The 15,752-nt window shown below is 40.8% G+C and overlaps 1 protein-coding gene and 2 long non-coding RNA genes across 6 annotated transcripts; 1 reads left to right on the top strand and 2 right to left on the bottom strand.

Moving 5' to 3' along the window:
• Positions 1 to 10: 10 nt before the first annotated feature.
• Positions 11 to 7,498, bottom strand: LOC125013984 (von Willebrand factor A domain-containing protein 5A-like). Of its 4 annotated transcripts, XM_047594965.1 has the most exons (13): positions 5,449 to 5,574; positions 3,968 to 4,156; positions 3,415 to 3,462; positions 3,053 to 3,255; positions 2,732 to 2,954; positions 2,329 to 2,495; positions 2,132 to 2,246; positions 1,844 to 2,010; positions 1,673 to 1,761; positions 1,444 to 1,588; positions 930 to 1,009; positions 372 to 486; positions 11 to 242 (listed from the first exon to the last, which is right to left on the bottom strand). In XM_047594965.1, exons 2-13 carry the CDS (start codon positions 4,029 to 4,031, stop codon positions 36 to 38), a joined length of 1,623 nt encoding a protein of 540 aa, XP_047450921.1. In that variant the 5' UTR covers positions 4,032 to 4,156; positions 5,449 to 5,574; the 3' UTR covers positions 11 to 35. The 4 variants fall into 4 exon arrangements, with proteins under 4 accessions (XP_047450921.1, XP_047450923.1, XP_047450920.1 ...); XM_047594967.1 differs by lacking the exons at positions 3,968 to 4,156; positions 5,449 to 5,574 and adding an exon at positions 7,467 to 7,498; XM_047594964.1 differs by lacking the exon at positions 3,968 to 4,156 and having other exon boundaries at positions 5,449 to 5,600.
• A 2,121-nt stretch (positions 7,499 to 9,619) lies between these two features.
• On the top strand, positions 9,620 to 10,800 carry LOC125013946. Its single transcript, XR_007113416.1, has 3 exons — positions 9,620 to 9,765; positions 10,431 to 10,573; positions 10,710 to 10,800. It is a non-coding gene; the product is annotated as an uncharacterized LOC125013946 (long non-coding RNA).
• A 620-nt stretch (positions 10,801 to 11,420) lies between these two features.
• Positions 11,421 to 13,261, bottom strand: LOC125013854. Its single transcript, XR_007113406.1, has 3 exons — positions 13,071 to 13,261; positions 12,263 to 12,405; positions 11,421 to 12,126 (listed from the first exon to the last, which is right to left on the bottom strand). It is a non-coding gene; the product is annotated as an uncharacterized LOC125013854 (long non-coding RNA).
• Positions 13,262 to 15,752: the final 2,491 nt, after the last annotated feature.

Genomic DNA, 15,752 nt, shown 5'->3' with positions numbered 1-15,752 from the left:
CATTACAGTGTTAGAAATCATGTTAATTACTGTCATCACATACCTGATGACAGAAACACAACATGACATGGAGCTGCTCCTACCTCTCCAGTGAGCTGGCCATAAACCAGTGACCTCTGACCCTGGAAAAGAGCTGTGATTGGTGGAGAGAGGACAGTGACAGACACTCCCTTTGGTAAATCCCATGTGACTGAGATGTCCACCACAGCTGGCTGTAGAGCAAATCGCAGTGACTGCATAACCTGAAAAATAATGTAGAAATGTAAAAATCTATTGAAACATCTGGGAGAGACACTGAGTTTTTACTCACTGGAACCATGGTCTCTGTCCAGACACAGGTTTACTGCTGCATCTTCATTGTGTTTACTCACTTTTGGTTGCATCCTGTCAGTTCCTGTGATGAACTGAGCGTGACCTCCTCCCTCCTTGGCCAAGCCATTGATAAGAGCAGAGCTGGCCCCTTCCCCAATCCCAAAAGAGAAACACCTACAATACAGCAGTTTGATTTAGATCCACTCAACACATGGAAGACAGTCAGTGCGTTTACATGCACAAGAAAAAAAATAATTATTACCTTAATCGGACTCCTCACGCACTAGAAGTAGCGCGAACATCATGTACGAGATTAAAAAATGTACTATTATCTGTCTGGTTGTTGTTTGAAATGCCGGTCTGCCGCATGAAAGACTCTTGTTTATTATATCACGTCAACCGGAAATCAGGCCATATTAACGTGGTATTATTCCGCTGAAAAGATACGTATCGCAACATAGTGTGGAAGAGGAGAACAGTTATTCGATTTTCTTGCGCTGCATGTAAACTGGGACAAGGACTGTAGTGAGAAAGTCGAATTTTGAGCATAGCTCGATTAAGCTCTGCATGTAAACGCACTGACTGTGGGAATACTGTGGGTGTTTCTGTGGTTTCACCTGTGGGAACCTGAATTCTTCTTTACCAGATCAATGACTTCTTTGGTGTTCCCCACCTCTCCATCAGTAAAGACAAACAGCTGGGGGGGAGAGTTTACACATAAGTTACATAACAAAAGGTTTTCCTGGTAAAATAATGATGTGTGGTAAGTACGAACAAATTAAAACTACAGCAGACATGCTACTGTTACAGTACCAATGTCTAACTACAATTAGCACTTTGTGTTAGCCTAGTATTAATGTCGACAAACTAGTAATTTTGCAGTTTACAGTGATGCCTTTCCAAAGTCATTTTTACAAAGCAAGTCATACTGAGGAGCACACGTATAAATAACTTGTATCTGTGTTGGCTGCATTCGTAGGCTGTGGTGTTTACCTGGTGTCAGTACTTTAAATGAGCCGCTACTTTTAGAGTAAAGGTTACAATTAGTTAATAATTAGGGTTAGGGTGAGGGAATGCATTATTTCAATGTAAAGTCCTTTTAGAGACAGGCGGATGGTTTGTGTCTCTTACTTGTCTTGGCTGACTGGGAATGCAGGACTGTCTGTAAATATGTTGAAGTGGCTTCAGTATCTCTGTTCCTCCCATATTAGCCTGCATCTCCTCAACTTTCTTCAGAGCCTCCTCCATGGTCTTCTGGTTGTACTCCACACTCTGACTGTCATCACACAAATACAGGACCAACACAAACATCAACTCAAATAATTGAAAGGCCTTTATCTAAAATGAGGGAGTGACTTACGAGAAGATGTGTTCATAGCTGGACCCAAAACTGTAAATGTTGAAATAGCATCCCATTGGTAAGCTCTTCAACAGAAGCAGCAGAGTATCCTTCAAGAAGATAGAAAAGACAGTGAAGACCACTTCATGAGAGAACACTACAAGAGACTTAGAGAAATAACATGATAAATACCCTGGCACTGCTAATGCGTGTCTGTTGATTCGCGCTGCTCATCTGCATACTCCCTGATCGATCCAGTAAGAACACAAACTCTCCACATGAGGCGACTGAAGACATCACAGACTGAGGGAACTCAGGGTACAGGCTCAGCATCACCACTGGATCACCCATCAGAGATCCTGAAACATGACAGGGACAGAAATATGACCACAAATCTTATTCTTTATTTTAAAACATCATCATTTGGAGGATAAGGAACATTATGTTTGTAAACTATTAACTTGACCAACTTGTACTCACCAGGCTTGGCAGAGGCCTGTCCTGCCTCCACCACAGCAGTGGGCTGATGGGCGTCTTTGTAATAAATCAACAGTTCAACATCTCTGTCAAACTTGTGTCCTGCAGCCAACTTGATCTACAGTTCAAGACACACAAATATAAATGAAGCTGTGACAAGTCACCACAACACACAGCAGACACATTGTCACTCTACCTACAGTGGCCTGGGTTTGATCAGTGTTGAGGTACTGGAGAGGATCCAAGGAACAGCTGGACTCTACTTTAGAGATTGGACGTGGAGAGGACAGTCGGGCAGAAAAAGACAGACTGTAGGGCACCAGAGAGGCTGGGACAGAGGTCACCTGGACACTGGCTCCTTCACTGCCTGTAAACAATAGGAGAGACAACTGGGAGTCACATGTTTATTGTTTGGGCTGGAAGGTTGATGCACACACTTCTCTATTGTTGCAGGAAACGATTGTATGTAAATGTTTAAAATGTAATGTAAATCTAGAAAACAGAATGTGATTGCTACAATAAAAACTGTCAGCTTGTACAGGTGTGGTGAACACTGAGCTACAGTTAAGAGTTCCTGGTCAAACTATTGTCTCCTTGTCCTACCTTGAGGTTGGTAGCGAGGGTTGAGCACAGCAGGCAGACAGAACCTCAGTCCATCATCAGCCTGCACAGCCAGCTCAGTGACGTACTCCAGCCTGATGGAGGCGCTCTCTCCTGGAGGAAGACGGCCTACACTCATAGAGAATATATCTGGACTCTGCTCACTCTCCTCCAACAGGAAGGCCTGCTGACCAGAGCTCAGTGCATCATCATAATCCTCACGAGCCTGTATGAGTACAGGAGACACATGTCAGGAAGCCTCACTGTGTTTACTGTTTCTAATTCAGCTCCTGTACACACAGTAAATCTTTCTGTCCAGCTCACCTCCTTTTTCTCCTTCACCTCAGCTACAATCTGAGTCTGTCCAATCTTAGCACTGAAATGACAGACAGCAGCATCTCCAGGCAGAGGAAAGACAAAAACAGCCTCTAGTGGTTTGTCCTCCTTGTTCTCGTAGAGGAGAGTGGAGACCACTGTAGCCACATGATCCTTCACCTCCAGCTCCACCTCAATGCTCTTCAGAGGAACTGACACAGAAACACAGAGAGCTTAGACACATACAGACCTTTCAAAAGTGGACCTTTCAAAAGACAAACAGTTCTGTTTGTCTTCAGCCACAAATAAGGCTTCTCATTAACTGGTTAAATACAATAGAGGTTATAGAGTAAAGTAGTAAGACTTAGTACCTGGTTCCTTCTGGGAAGATAGCAGACCACAGCAGTTCACCATTGTACCTGTACAGCAAGAACACAGACAGACAGTTGATGTGTATTGCACCTCCAGAGGCTGTAGGTGAGGCCTAGACCTCCAGAAATCCACCTCTTTGGTTTTAGTTGTATTGACCTGAAGGTGGTTTGCTCTGCACCATTTGATGAAGTTGTTCACCAGATTCTTGTACTTCTGCTCTTGTCCTTCCCTGATACACCCCACAGTTGCATTTGAGACCTTCTGCATATGACACATAACCCTGTGTTGTAATGGAAGTCCAAGGTGTTCAGGATGAACCAGACATATTGAGGTGTCCCACTGAGATAGTCCACTGTCAATTGTAAAAAGAAATGACAAATGCCAAGAGCTTATCCATGGTCATCATTCGTGGGCTGGTTCCAGCTGAACCGTCTCCAGATCAATGCTGGGAAAACCAAAGAGCTGATGATGGGCTTCCACAGGTGCAAACAATTACCTTGCACTTTAATCCAGGGAATGGACATTAATATGCCCCACTCATCAAATACTTACACGATGAAAATGCACTGGATTGACAACACTGATACTCGGGTGCTTTAACGTGCAGAAAGCACATGCAGCATCTTGACTGCAGACTGGAACAGGTTTAACAAACTAGTTGTTGTCCAGGAAGGACAGTTCTGTCCTGGGATGTTCCCTGGACCCAGTGGAGGTGGTGGGAGATGATGACAAAGTCAGAGTCTACAGTGAGAACATGTTCATATTAAAAGCTCCTTCTGCCACTCTTTGACAGAGTTTGCTCCCAGCAGGCTACAGACACACCACAACTCAAGTCACTGTTTTCATGCACATCTTCATTGTGTTATGTCAGTGTTTACTGTGGAATAACTGTGCAACCACAAGTCTATGTTAGAGCTTTGCAAATATAGTACACAGTTTATTTTTATTTTAGAGTTGATACTTACTGACCCTAATAAGCTTTTATTCACATACCGCTACAGTGTATGCAGTCTCATTTTGTGCATTCAGATACGAGTCAGATTATCAACAGGGTGGTTGGATCATAATGTGATCAAAATCACTGTTCAAAATAGTTTTGATGCAGATACAGTTCTTCAACGGTCCGTCTATGTTTTGGTCATTGGATTTTCCGTTCAGAAGAGGATGTTAAAAAACGAAAAATTACTGGTTATTTGATTTTCATTTTAAAATTCAAATTTTTAAATTAAAATTAAAATCATAACCAGGGTCAAGAGTGATGACCAAACCTTTAGAAATCGGTTGATTTTTATTTTCTGTTTCTAAAAACAAACAATAAAATCGGTAGAAGACAGAAACCCACAAATAAAATGTGTGTGACCGGAAGTTGCCGTTTTCAAAGTAAGAGCAAGTAAAGAATTTCGGCGCTGCTATTTACAGATGTTGATATATATATATATATATATATATATACATATATAGGCGCTATTTTGGCAAAACATGCAATCCTCATACGTACTCTTACTTTGAAAACCGCAATTTCCGGTCGCACAAAGAGAAAAAAAGAAAAAATACAACAGAAACAGAAAATGAAAATCGACCGATGCTTGGTCATTACTCTTGGCCCCGGTAACGAAAAATGCTTTAAATTTGAATTTTTGAATTTTAAAATGAAAATCAAATAACCACTAATTCCTCGTTTTTTTAATATCCTCTTCTGAACGGAAAATCCAATGCGAAACAACTTTCGCCTGGCCTGTAATTATGAACTGTCCAGTCATCCTTGTCTACCTTACAGTTACTGCAGAATGCTGCTGCTGCTACACTATTACTGTAACAAGAGTTAACACCTGGGGCTTGATTCACTCCCCAGAGATCTCAGATCTTCAGACCAGCCGCTCTTCAGGTGTTTCCCATCGACAGAGAGTTTTAACTACGTGACAGTCAAATGTTTTCATAAGCCTTTCTGTGTCCTTTCACTTGAGACTTTAAGTTTCACTTTTACTTTTTTGTATTTACTGAGATAAACCGCACATAAACAGAACAAAGTTTACCTCTGAGGACAGGCGATGACAAGACAGTTCCACTCCAGGTCTCTCTGATCAATGCGACAGTGACTATAAAGCTCCAACAATTTACTGACAGTGGAGCTGCACACACAGCCATGGCGTACGCTCAGGTATGCTCGATTTCCTTGAAGAAGGAACACAGGGTGGGCGGGGTAAAACATCGAATCACTTCACAACGCGTAGAAGGTAAAAAGTGAATCTATTAAACATGGATACGCTAATCTATTAAACATACGTAGACCTATTCACTTTAGCCTGCTGGTCTCTAAAGCCTTCAGCGTGCTGATGTGTTAAAGTCCTGTTCTTATACCGCAGGACTGTTCATGGTGGTATCCGATTAAGAGGTTTTTTTCTGACGAAATTTTTCTTTTTATTATTATTATTAAAAATACGTCTTGGCTTAAAATATCACCTTGTTTCAATGGGTATATTAACATTGATTTATCAGACATTGTCACACCGACAGAGACTGTGTGTTATGTTGCCATCTAGTGGTAACCCCTGTTATTGCTCCCGGATTAATCAGAAAAAGAAGACGATCACATTTCAACGTACATCAATATTTCTTTTTTTCACGTGCACAGGATTTAAACAGTACATGTCCTGAAATCATATTGGTAATCACAATATAGCTTATAAAGTATATTATAACGTCATTGACTATGGGATGATTTTCTTCTGCATGCAAACGATGTGTGAGGAATGAAAGGGGAAAAAATGCCCAATTAATGTTTTTATTCAATGTATTATTATCATCAGGGACACAGAAAATGATGAGAAATTATCTTTTAAATAACTTACAACAGATTGTTTAAAGTTTTGGTTAAACCAAGGGTAGAAACGGCACCAAATAGTCAAAAGGGAAAAATGGAACGTCTCTAAATGGGCTGATTTAGTCCCTGCTCCACTTTCACTCATTTAATTCTTGTAAGTGATTGACAGGTGTCATGTCACGCTTATCATTTAGGCTAAATCCATGTAGATGCATTTATTTAAATTAACATTTATTTGATGTGCAGTCGGCTTACATTTACATTTAACGCAGCACCCCAACCTGTATGTTATTTTTTATTTTATTTATTTTACTATAAGTTATATAGTCCCTCCCAACAATGACATATGTGTCTGTACTACAGTGTGACAGCGTACCAGCTCACAACACTAGGAAGAGGAAGAGGGCCAGCAGCAGTCTGGAGACACTTAAAATATATAGAACCAAGTAAACCAAACACAGATATAGACACACCACAACTCAAGTCACAGTTTTCATGCACATCTTCACTGTGCAATAAAAATCAGTGTTTACTGTGGAGTAACTATGCAATTACCACTCTCTGGTAGAGCTTTGCAAATATAGTACACAATTTATTTTTTTATAGTTATTCTGGATTTGATACTTGCTTACTTTAATACACTGATCCGATGTGTTATTATCATTATTATTATTATTATTATTATTTTACCTTATCTTATTTTATCTTATGTTATTTTGAAACCCTGTTACTGAAAAACACAGCAGAGTAGCCAGGAGTAGCTCAGAAAAGGTTCCAGAAGCATGAAAGTGACCCTAATAAGCTTTTATTCACATACTGCTGCACTGTGATACTGTATGCAGTCTCATTTTGTATACTGATTCAGATATGTGATCATCACCAGAATGGTGGAATCGTCATGTGATCCAAATCACTGCTCCTTTGGAAAAAAAATAAATAAATAATTTTTTTGATGCAATTCAGCTTTTGAACTTGGCCTGTAATTATGAACTGGCCAGTCATCAGTCATTAATTTACACCCCACACATCTCAGATCTTCAGACCAGCCGCTCTTCAGGCTCTAGAAAGTCACAATGGGTCCAATCTATAGAGAGTTTTAGCTACGCAACAGGCAAAGGTTTTCACAATCCTCACAAGTGTCTTTTCACTTGAGACTTAAAGTTTCACTTTTATTTTTTACTTGTTTTGTATTTGCTGTGATAAACCGCATATAAACAGAAGAAAGCTTACCTCTGAGGACAAGCGATGACAGGACAGTTCCAGCTCCACAACTTCTGTAGACAGACGAAATTATGGTCAACCTGTACCAGAACGACAAGAATAACAGGGAGAAAAACGTCTGGACAAAGTTAGGAACAGTTCAAGATCTGAAGCCTCCAACATCATAAGTGAAAACACCATCAGTGTGATGCATGGGCACAAATGCCTTTTAGTTGCACTGAATCAGTAATGATGTGACACATGACAGAAACAGAAGTGCTTGGGAATTTACTGCCTGCAGACACATTAAGAAAAGTTAACTGGACGAAGCTTCCTAGTTCAAATGGACAGTGACGCAAACGTTTTTGAAGTTACAGAAAGTAATTGGAAATTAGAATAAGAAAACCTTTATTTATCCTGCAGTGAGGAAAGTGATTCTATAATGTCCAAGACCATTAATTAATCCTCTTCAGAATGCAACATTTTTAAATGCAATAAAATAGCTCACTATCATATAATTAAGATTTACATTTGGCTGTACGAAATGTATAACCACTGCACCTCTAAACCTGTGCTACATAAAACAAAACAAAAAAAATAATAACTGGAGGATGCGGGCATCGATCCCGCTACCTCTCGCATGCTGAGCGGAGCGGGGGAGCGAGAGTCTGTATCTTCCCCTCCAATCACGTCGCTCCGTCTCCATCTTTCTCCATCTTTGCGTCGGCCAATCGCTGTGGCCATTGTCCAAAATTGCCGGGGCGGACCAATCGCCGCCCGCCGTCTCCATCTTTGCTCTCGGCCAATCCCCGTGGCCATTGTCCAAAATTGCGAGCCGGACCAATCGCGGTCCGCCATTTCCATCTTTCCGACGGCCAATCACGACGGCGCATCTCCAAAATTCAACCGTCCGGCCTTCACGCAGCCGCAGAAGACCTCTACTGTCATTTCAAATTTACCGCCTCGAATGATTGGAAAGACGTACAAACTTCAGCCGTCTGTAACTACAAAAGGTAAATATGTGGCTAATATCATTGTATTCCGTCAGCTGTCTAGCTTGCTCGGTGTTAACTTTTCATTCATCGCAAAACGTAAACACGCTCCTTTTTAATGTTGTATTAAATAAACTAGCGGGTAGCTAGGCAGATATTAATGATATATTAAAGAGAGAAATAACTATTAAAAGAATCGACTGTGACGTCGCATCGCATGTGTAGTTCAAACGTGACCGTTTTGCTCCGACAGCAACGTGCGTTACTGTAACTCCCGGTAACGTACAGTAACGCTCCATCACTGTAACGTACTGTTTATCAGTATGCCAGTATGACGTCAGAGTATGAGAGTATGTTCTTATGTAATTTTAGCATATCATTATGAATGAAATCTGTATAGTTTTCACTTCTGTTGTCACAAAAGTCTTGAATATGCACTGTTACCAGTTAATAATAAGCTACAGTAACGTTAGGCAGTAAATCTGTCTGCTGGTAACACTCACTTCTGTTGTAACCACAGTCTTCAACATGCACCGCTGCTACTGGTAGGCTACTAGTTGATAATAAGCTAGTATTCACTTCTGTTGTCATAAATAATAATAAATAATATAATATGTAGGCTACTGCTGTTAGTTTATAATTCGCTGTTTGTTTGTGTGACTGTATGCAAGTAAGAACCTACAGTGTGCACAAATATCTGTGCATTAGTAAGTTACAAAAGTGTGCACATTGGTCATATTTGTGTCATGAGCAAATATTAGCTGCATTGGTATAAATATCATTTTCCTGTTAATAACAGATGGTTCCACCAAAAAAAACATAGGGCCGTGGGAGAGGAGGAGGAGATCAGGCGTTTGGCCTCTGAGGCAGGAAACAGACCAGCACCTCGGCAGAAGAAGTGGCATGATCTATGTCTGAAGGTAAACCTGGACAGAGTGATATGTGTATCATATTAAATGTAAAGCTATGACATATTTAAAGGGAACACCTTCTTATTCGCTGTCAAACATAGAGATTGAGAAATGCCCAATGCAGATGAGGGGACAGATGTCACTGTTTGGAAGTGCATAGATCTGTAAATGTGTTTTTTCATGTAAAGAACGTATCTGAAGTCTCTTGTGACATGCTGGTGTTGAATACTGTTGTATTACAAATTGTTTTTATCTTGTCTGTGAACCTGTAGCCTTCCAGTTCGCTCCTTGTCTCAGTGCATCCAGGAACCTCATGTACAGTGGCACAGCAGCCAGGGCCTTCACCTGGTGAGATGCTACAGCCAGGACTCTACCTGCACCACCACCAAAGGATGTCTCCTCAGCTAGTGGTGAACCTTGGCATCAGTAAGTAATGAGGATTTACTTGTGCTGATATTTACATTATTATTATTAGAATTATTATTAATATAACTCCGGTTTCCTCCCACCTCTAAAGACATTCTCGTTAGGCTGATTGGTGACTCTAAATTGACCCTCGGTGTGAGTGTGAGTGAATGGTTGTGTGTCTCTGCGTTAGCCCTGTGATAGACTAGCGACCTGTCCAGGTTGTACCCCGCCTCTCACCTGATGCCAGCTGGGATAGACTCCCGTAACCCCCACGACCCTAGTGCAGGATTAAGTGATACAGAAGATGAGATGAGATGAGATTATTAACATACTCAACTATAAAAAATGTCCCAGTTAAGGTCATTTTTTTCTTTTTGTCAGTTTACAAAGCCACAGTTTAGTGGCTCTCATGGTGCCATGTTAAAGCCAAACTTAAGTTTGGCTGGGAAGCATTCACTTATGTAAAGTAAAGAGAATGATACATAGATAGACTTTGATTTAATAAATACACTGGTACACTGTTATCGTTTTCATGTAGCAGTAACTATAGTGGGGCTTTCATGCATTCATTCCATGTTTAATTGATTTGGTTTTATTGACTGCTGTACCAATAATGATAGATTCATTCATTCTTTACCATCTACGGTCATCATATAATGTGAACTGTGCCTTCATTCCCTCAGACCTCTGATGTATCCAGCCCCATCACAAGCCCCACAAAAAGAAAAGTGTCACCACCTGGACGCACACTGTTTCTCCTGTGTCTCTTCCTCCTTCTCCTGTTCCTGTATCAAGCTTCTTCCATTCTGCCTCCACTGCTACAGCTGTAAGAACATATTCTACTACACAAGAGCTGCTCTTGAGTAGATTGTTATCATATCGATGTATTAAACTTATTATTTTAAGTATTTTCTTTTCTTTTTATTGAGTGTTATCTGCCACCTGCTCCTGTGTCTCCCCAGGAACCCCCTCTGCTCCTCTCACCTTGCCATTGCCTAAAAATGTGGGGATCGTACCTGTTTCAGATGCTGCCTGGATGCCCACAAAGCTGCTAAAGACATTTCAGCAGCCCTGTGGAAAGACCAGCGTCTTTTCAAAGACCTGAAACTGTGGTATGATCCACCAGAGTCCTCCCTAATATACCATCAGGTCCTCACTCCTGAGCGCTTCTTCCACCACGACTTTTCTCATGGAAAAAACATGGTGTGACATTCTTTGTTAATATGTATATAATGTAAATAGTTTTAAAAGAAAAAAGTCTTAATTTGCTGCTGTTCTATTTTGGTTTTTAACTTTAACACACGTGTTTGTGAGTGTGTGTGTGAAATTTGTAATAAATTTGTTACATTTCAGTGACTGTCTTCATTTTTTACTGCAAAAATGCAAACTCACTCATAGAAAACGATAAAATTGTTGCAGTACTTCATTCAGAAATATTAAAATGACTATAAAAGTACATTTAGATACATGTGATAACACTTGGTAGTAGTCTGTGTTAAAGGCCTCATGTTCCAAGGGTGGAATCGAACCAGCGACCTTTGGGTCAAGAGCCTCCTATGCTTTTCTGCAGTTAGGGTCATGTTTGGTTAGATTTCTCAAATTAATAGAAGAAGAAGAAGAAGGGGGAAGAAGGAAAAAGAAGGAAAAGAGAGGAAATTTTGAAAAGATGGAAGGACCCTGTAGTTATTAGTGTCTCTACTGTCCATCACAAGTAAAATCACACATATTCTGGTCTATTAATTTGAGAAATTTAACCAAATATGACACTTAACTGCAGAAAAGCATAGGAGGCTCTTGACCCAAAGGTCGCCGGTTCGATTCCACCGTTGGAACATGAGGCCTTTAACACAGACTACTACCAAGTGTTATCACATGTACCTAAATGTACTTTTATAGTCATTTTTATATTTCTGAATGAAGTACTGCAACAATGTTATCGTTTTCTATGAGTGAGTTTGCATTTTTGCAGTAAAAAATGAAGACAGTCACTGAAATGTAACAAATTTATTACAAATTTCACACACACACTCACAAACACGTGTGTTAAAGTTAAAAAACAAAATAGAACAGCAGCAAATTAAGACTTTTTTCTTTTAAAACTATTTACATTATATACATATTGACAAAGAATGTCACACCATGTTTTTTCCATGAGAAAAGTCGTGGTGGAAGAAGCGCTCAGGAGTGAGGACCTGATGGTATATGAGGGAGGACTCTGGTGGATCATACCACAGTTTCAGGTCTTTGAAAAGACGCTGGTCTTTCCACAGGGCTGCTGAAATGTCTTTAGCAGCTTTGTGGGCATCCAGGCAGCATCTGAAACAGGTACGATCCCCACATTTTTAGGCAATGGCAAGGTGAGAGGAGCAGAGGGGGTTCCTGGGGAGACACAGGAGCAGGTGGCAGATAACACTCAATAAAAAGAAAAGAAAATACTTAAAATAATAAGTTTAATACATCGATATGATAACAATCTACTCAAGAGCAGCTCTTGTGTAGTAGAATATGTTCTTACAGCTGTAGCAGTGGAGGCAGAATGGAAGAAGCTTGATACAGGAACAGGAGAAGGAGGAAGAGACACAGGAGAAACAGTGTGCGTCCAGGTGGTGACACTTTTCTTTTTGTGGGGCTTGTGATGGGGCTGGATACATCAGAGGTCTGAGGGAATGAAGGCACAGTTCACATTATATGATGACCGTAGATGGTAAAGAATGAATGAATCTATCATTATTGGTACAGCAGTCAATAAAACCAAATCAATTAAACATGGAATGAATGCATGAAAGCCCCACTATAGTTACTGCTACATGAAAACGATAACAGTGTACCAGTGTATTTATTAAATCAAAGTCTATCTATGTATCATTCTCTTTACTTTACATAAGTGAATGCTTCCCAGCCAAACTTAAGTTTGGCTTTAACATGGCACCATGAGAGCCACTAAACTGTGGCTTTGTAAACTGACAAAAAGAAAAAAATGACCTTAACTGGGACATTTTTTATAGTTGAGTATGTTAATAATCTCATCTCATCTCATCTTCTGTATCACTTAATCCTGCACTAGGGTCGTGGGGGTTACGGGAGTCTATCCCAGCTGGCATCAGGTGAGAGGCGGGGTACAACCTGGACAGGTCGCTAGTCTATCACAGGGCTAACGCAGAGACACACAACCATTCACTCACACTCACACCGAGGGTCAATTTAGAGTCACCAATCAGCCTAACGAGAATGTCTTTAGAGGTGGGAGGAAACCGGAGTTATATTAATAATAATTCTAATAATAATAATGTAAATATCAGCACAAGTAAATCCTCATTACTTACTGATGCCAAGGTTCACCACTAGCTGAGGAGACATCCTTTGGTGGTGGTGGTGGTGGTGAACCTGCAGGTAGAGTCCTGGCTGTAGCGTCTCAGCAGGTGAAGGCCCTGGCTGCTGTGCCACTGTACATGAGGTTCCTGGATGCACTGAGACAGGGAGCGAACTGGAAGGCTACAGGTTCACAGACAAGATAAAAAAAAATTGTAATACAACAGAATTCAACACCAGCACCTCACAAGAGACTTCAGATACCTTCTTTACATGAAAACCACATTTACAGCTCTGTGCACCTCCAAACAGTGACATCTGTCCCCTCATCTGCATTGGGCATTTCTCAATCTCTATGTTTGACAGCGAATAAGAAGGTGTTCCCTTTAAATACGTCATAGCTTTACATTTAATATGATACACACGTCACTCTGTCCAGGTTTACCTTTAGACATAGATCATGCCACTTCTTCTGCCGAGGTGCCGGTCTGTTTCCTGCGTCAGAGGCCAAACGCCTGATCTCCTCCTCCTCTCCCACGGCCCTATGTTTTTTTTGTTTGGAAGTCATCTGCTATGAACAGGAAAATGATATTTATACCAATACAGCTAATATTTGCTCATAACACAAATATGACCAATGTGCACACTTTTGTAACTTACTAATACACAGATATGTGTGCACACCACACGTTCTTACTTGCATACAGTCACACAAACAAACAGCTAATTATAAACTAACAGCAGTAGCCTACATATTATATTATTTATGACATTATATGAATACATACAGATTCATACCTAGCTTATTATCAACTAGTAGCCTACCAGTAGCAGCTAGGCATGTTGAAGACTGTGGTTACAACAGAAGTGAGTGTTACCAGCAGACAGATTTACTGCCTAACGTTACTGTAGCTTATTATTAACTGGTAACAGTGCATATTCAAGACTTTTGTGACAACAGAAGTGAAAACTATACAGATTTCATTCATAATGTTATGCTAAAAGTACATAAGAACATACTCTCATACTCTGACGTCATACTGGCATACTGATAACAGTACGTTACAGTGATGAGCGTTACTGTACGTTACCGGGGTTACAGTAACGTACGTTGCTGTCGGAGCAAAACGGTCACGTTTGAACTACACATGCGATGCGACGTCAAGTCGATTCTTTTAATAGTTATTTTTCTCTTTAATATATCATTAATATCTGCCTAGCTACCCGCTAGTTTATTTAATACAACATTAAAAAAGAGCGTGTTTACGTTTTGCGATGAATGAAAAGTTAACACCGAGCAAGCTAGACAGCTGACGGAATACAATGATATTAGCCACATATTTACCTTTTGTAGTTACAGGCAGCTGAAGGTTGGACGTCTTTCCAATCATTCGAGGCGGTAAATTTGAAATGACAGTAGAGGTCTTCTGCGCCTGCGTGAAGGCCGGACGGTTGAATTTTGGAGATGCGCCGTCGTGATTGGCCGTCGGAAAGATGGAAATGGCGGACCGCGATTGGTCCGGCTCGCAATTTTGGACAATGGCCGCGGGGATTGGCCGAGAGCAAAGATGGAGACGGCGGGCGGTGATTGGTCCGCCCCGGCAATTTTGGACAATGGCTACAGCGATTGGCCGAAGTGAAGATGGAGAAAGATGGACACGGAGCGACGTGATTGGAGGGGAAGATACAGACTCTTCTCGCTAAGTGATGTCTTAGCAACGTGACCCCCCAACACTTCACCACCTGTCGTTGGTATGTTTCGTACACAAGCTTTCATGACAGGAAAGTTACGCGTATGTTTTGTCTTAACACACAAGCTTCTTAGTGCAGGCGGTCCACTACACTACAGAGACAAGCGGCAATGACAACCATGCTATGCTAATCTATTCAATAATCTCGTTCGAGAGAGCTGAATTTGTCTGTGTAACCCTCCTCCACCGCAGTCACCTCACAGCCCTCACATGGTAGGTCCAGGTAGAGCTTTGCATTTCATTGTTTATCAAGATCTTCAGCATTCTCCTCATGTCTTTGACCACAGTCTGGTTTTAATGTTAAGGAAATCGTGATACAACACAAACAACAAGACAAACACAAATAAAATAAACATTACGTGTCTTGTACGCGATTTGGGATAACGAGCACCCAGCTACCCACGCACACCTAACTACCTAACGTCATTACCAACTACACCTTCCGTAGCAGTGACGGGCCGCTGCGTGTTCAGCTCCCACACAACGCAAACCACACAAACCTTATGTTAAACAAACTGTAATAATTTCACACATCGTGGGGTCAATTTGTAATTCCCAAGATAATAACCTCTGACCATTCTTCCTTCAGGAATATGGATTACGGGGACCAGTCTCTTACAAATTGCTCAAGAGAGCCTCTTATTACATGTGATAATCTCTCCAGTGGTAAAATGTACATCAGTTTTTCATATCAAGTTTTTATATCCGGAGGATCTTCATCCAACCGCTTCTGTAATATTGTGAGGCGTGCTGCATATAGAGCAACTCTAACAATGTACTTATGTCCACAGCCATAACTGAAGTCTAATCCCAATACAAGATTGTGGGGATTAAAGGGTATAGCTATCCCAAAGATTTTATTGATCTCATTTTGAGTAGTTCTCCAAAAACGTTCAATTTTGGCGCATGACCACATTAGGTGACTATAAGTACCACAACTATTTT

The sequence above is a fragment of the Mugil cephalus genome, chromosome 9 (genome assembly GCF_022458985.1).
Source record: "Mugil cephalus isolate CIBA_MC_2020 chromosome 9, CIBA_Mcephalus_1.1, whole genome shotgun sequence".
Lineage (NCBI taxonomy): Eukaryota > Metazoa > Chordata > Actinopteri > Mugiliformes > Mugilidae > Mugil > Mugil cephalus.
The sequence above is the reverse complement of the archived record's forward strand: the minus strand, read 5'-3'. Positions and strand labels throughout refer to the sequence as shown.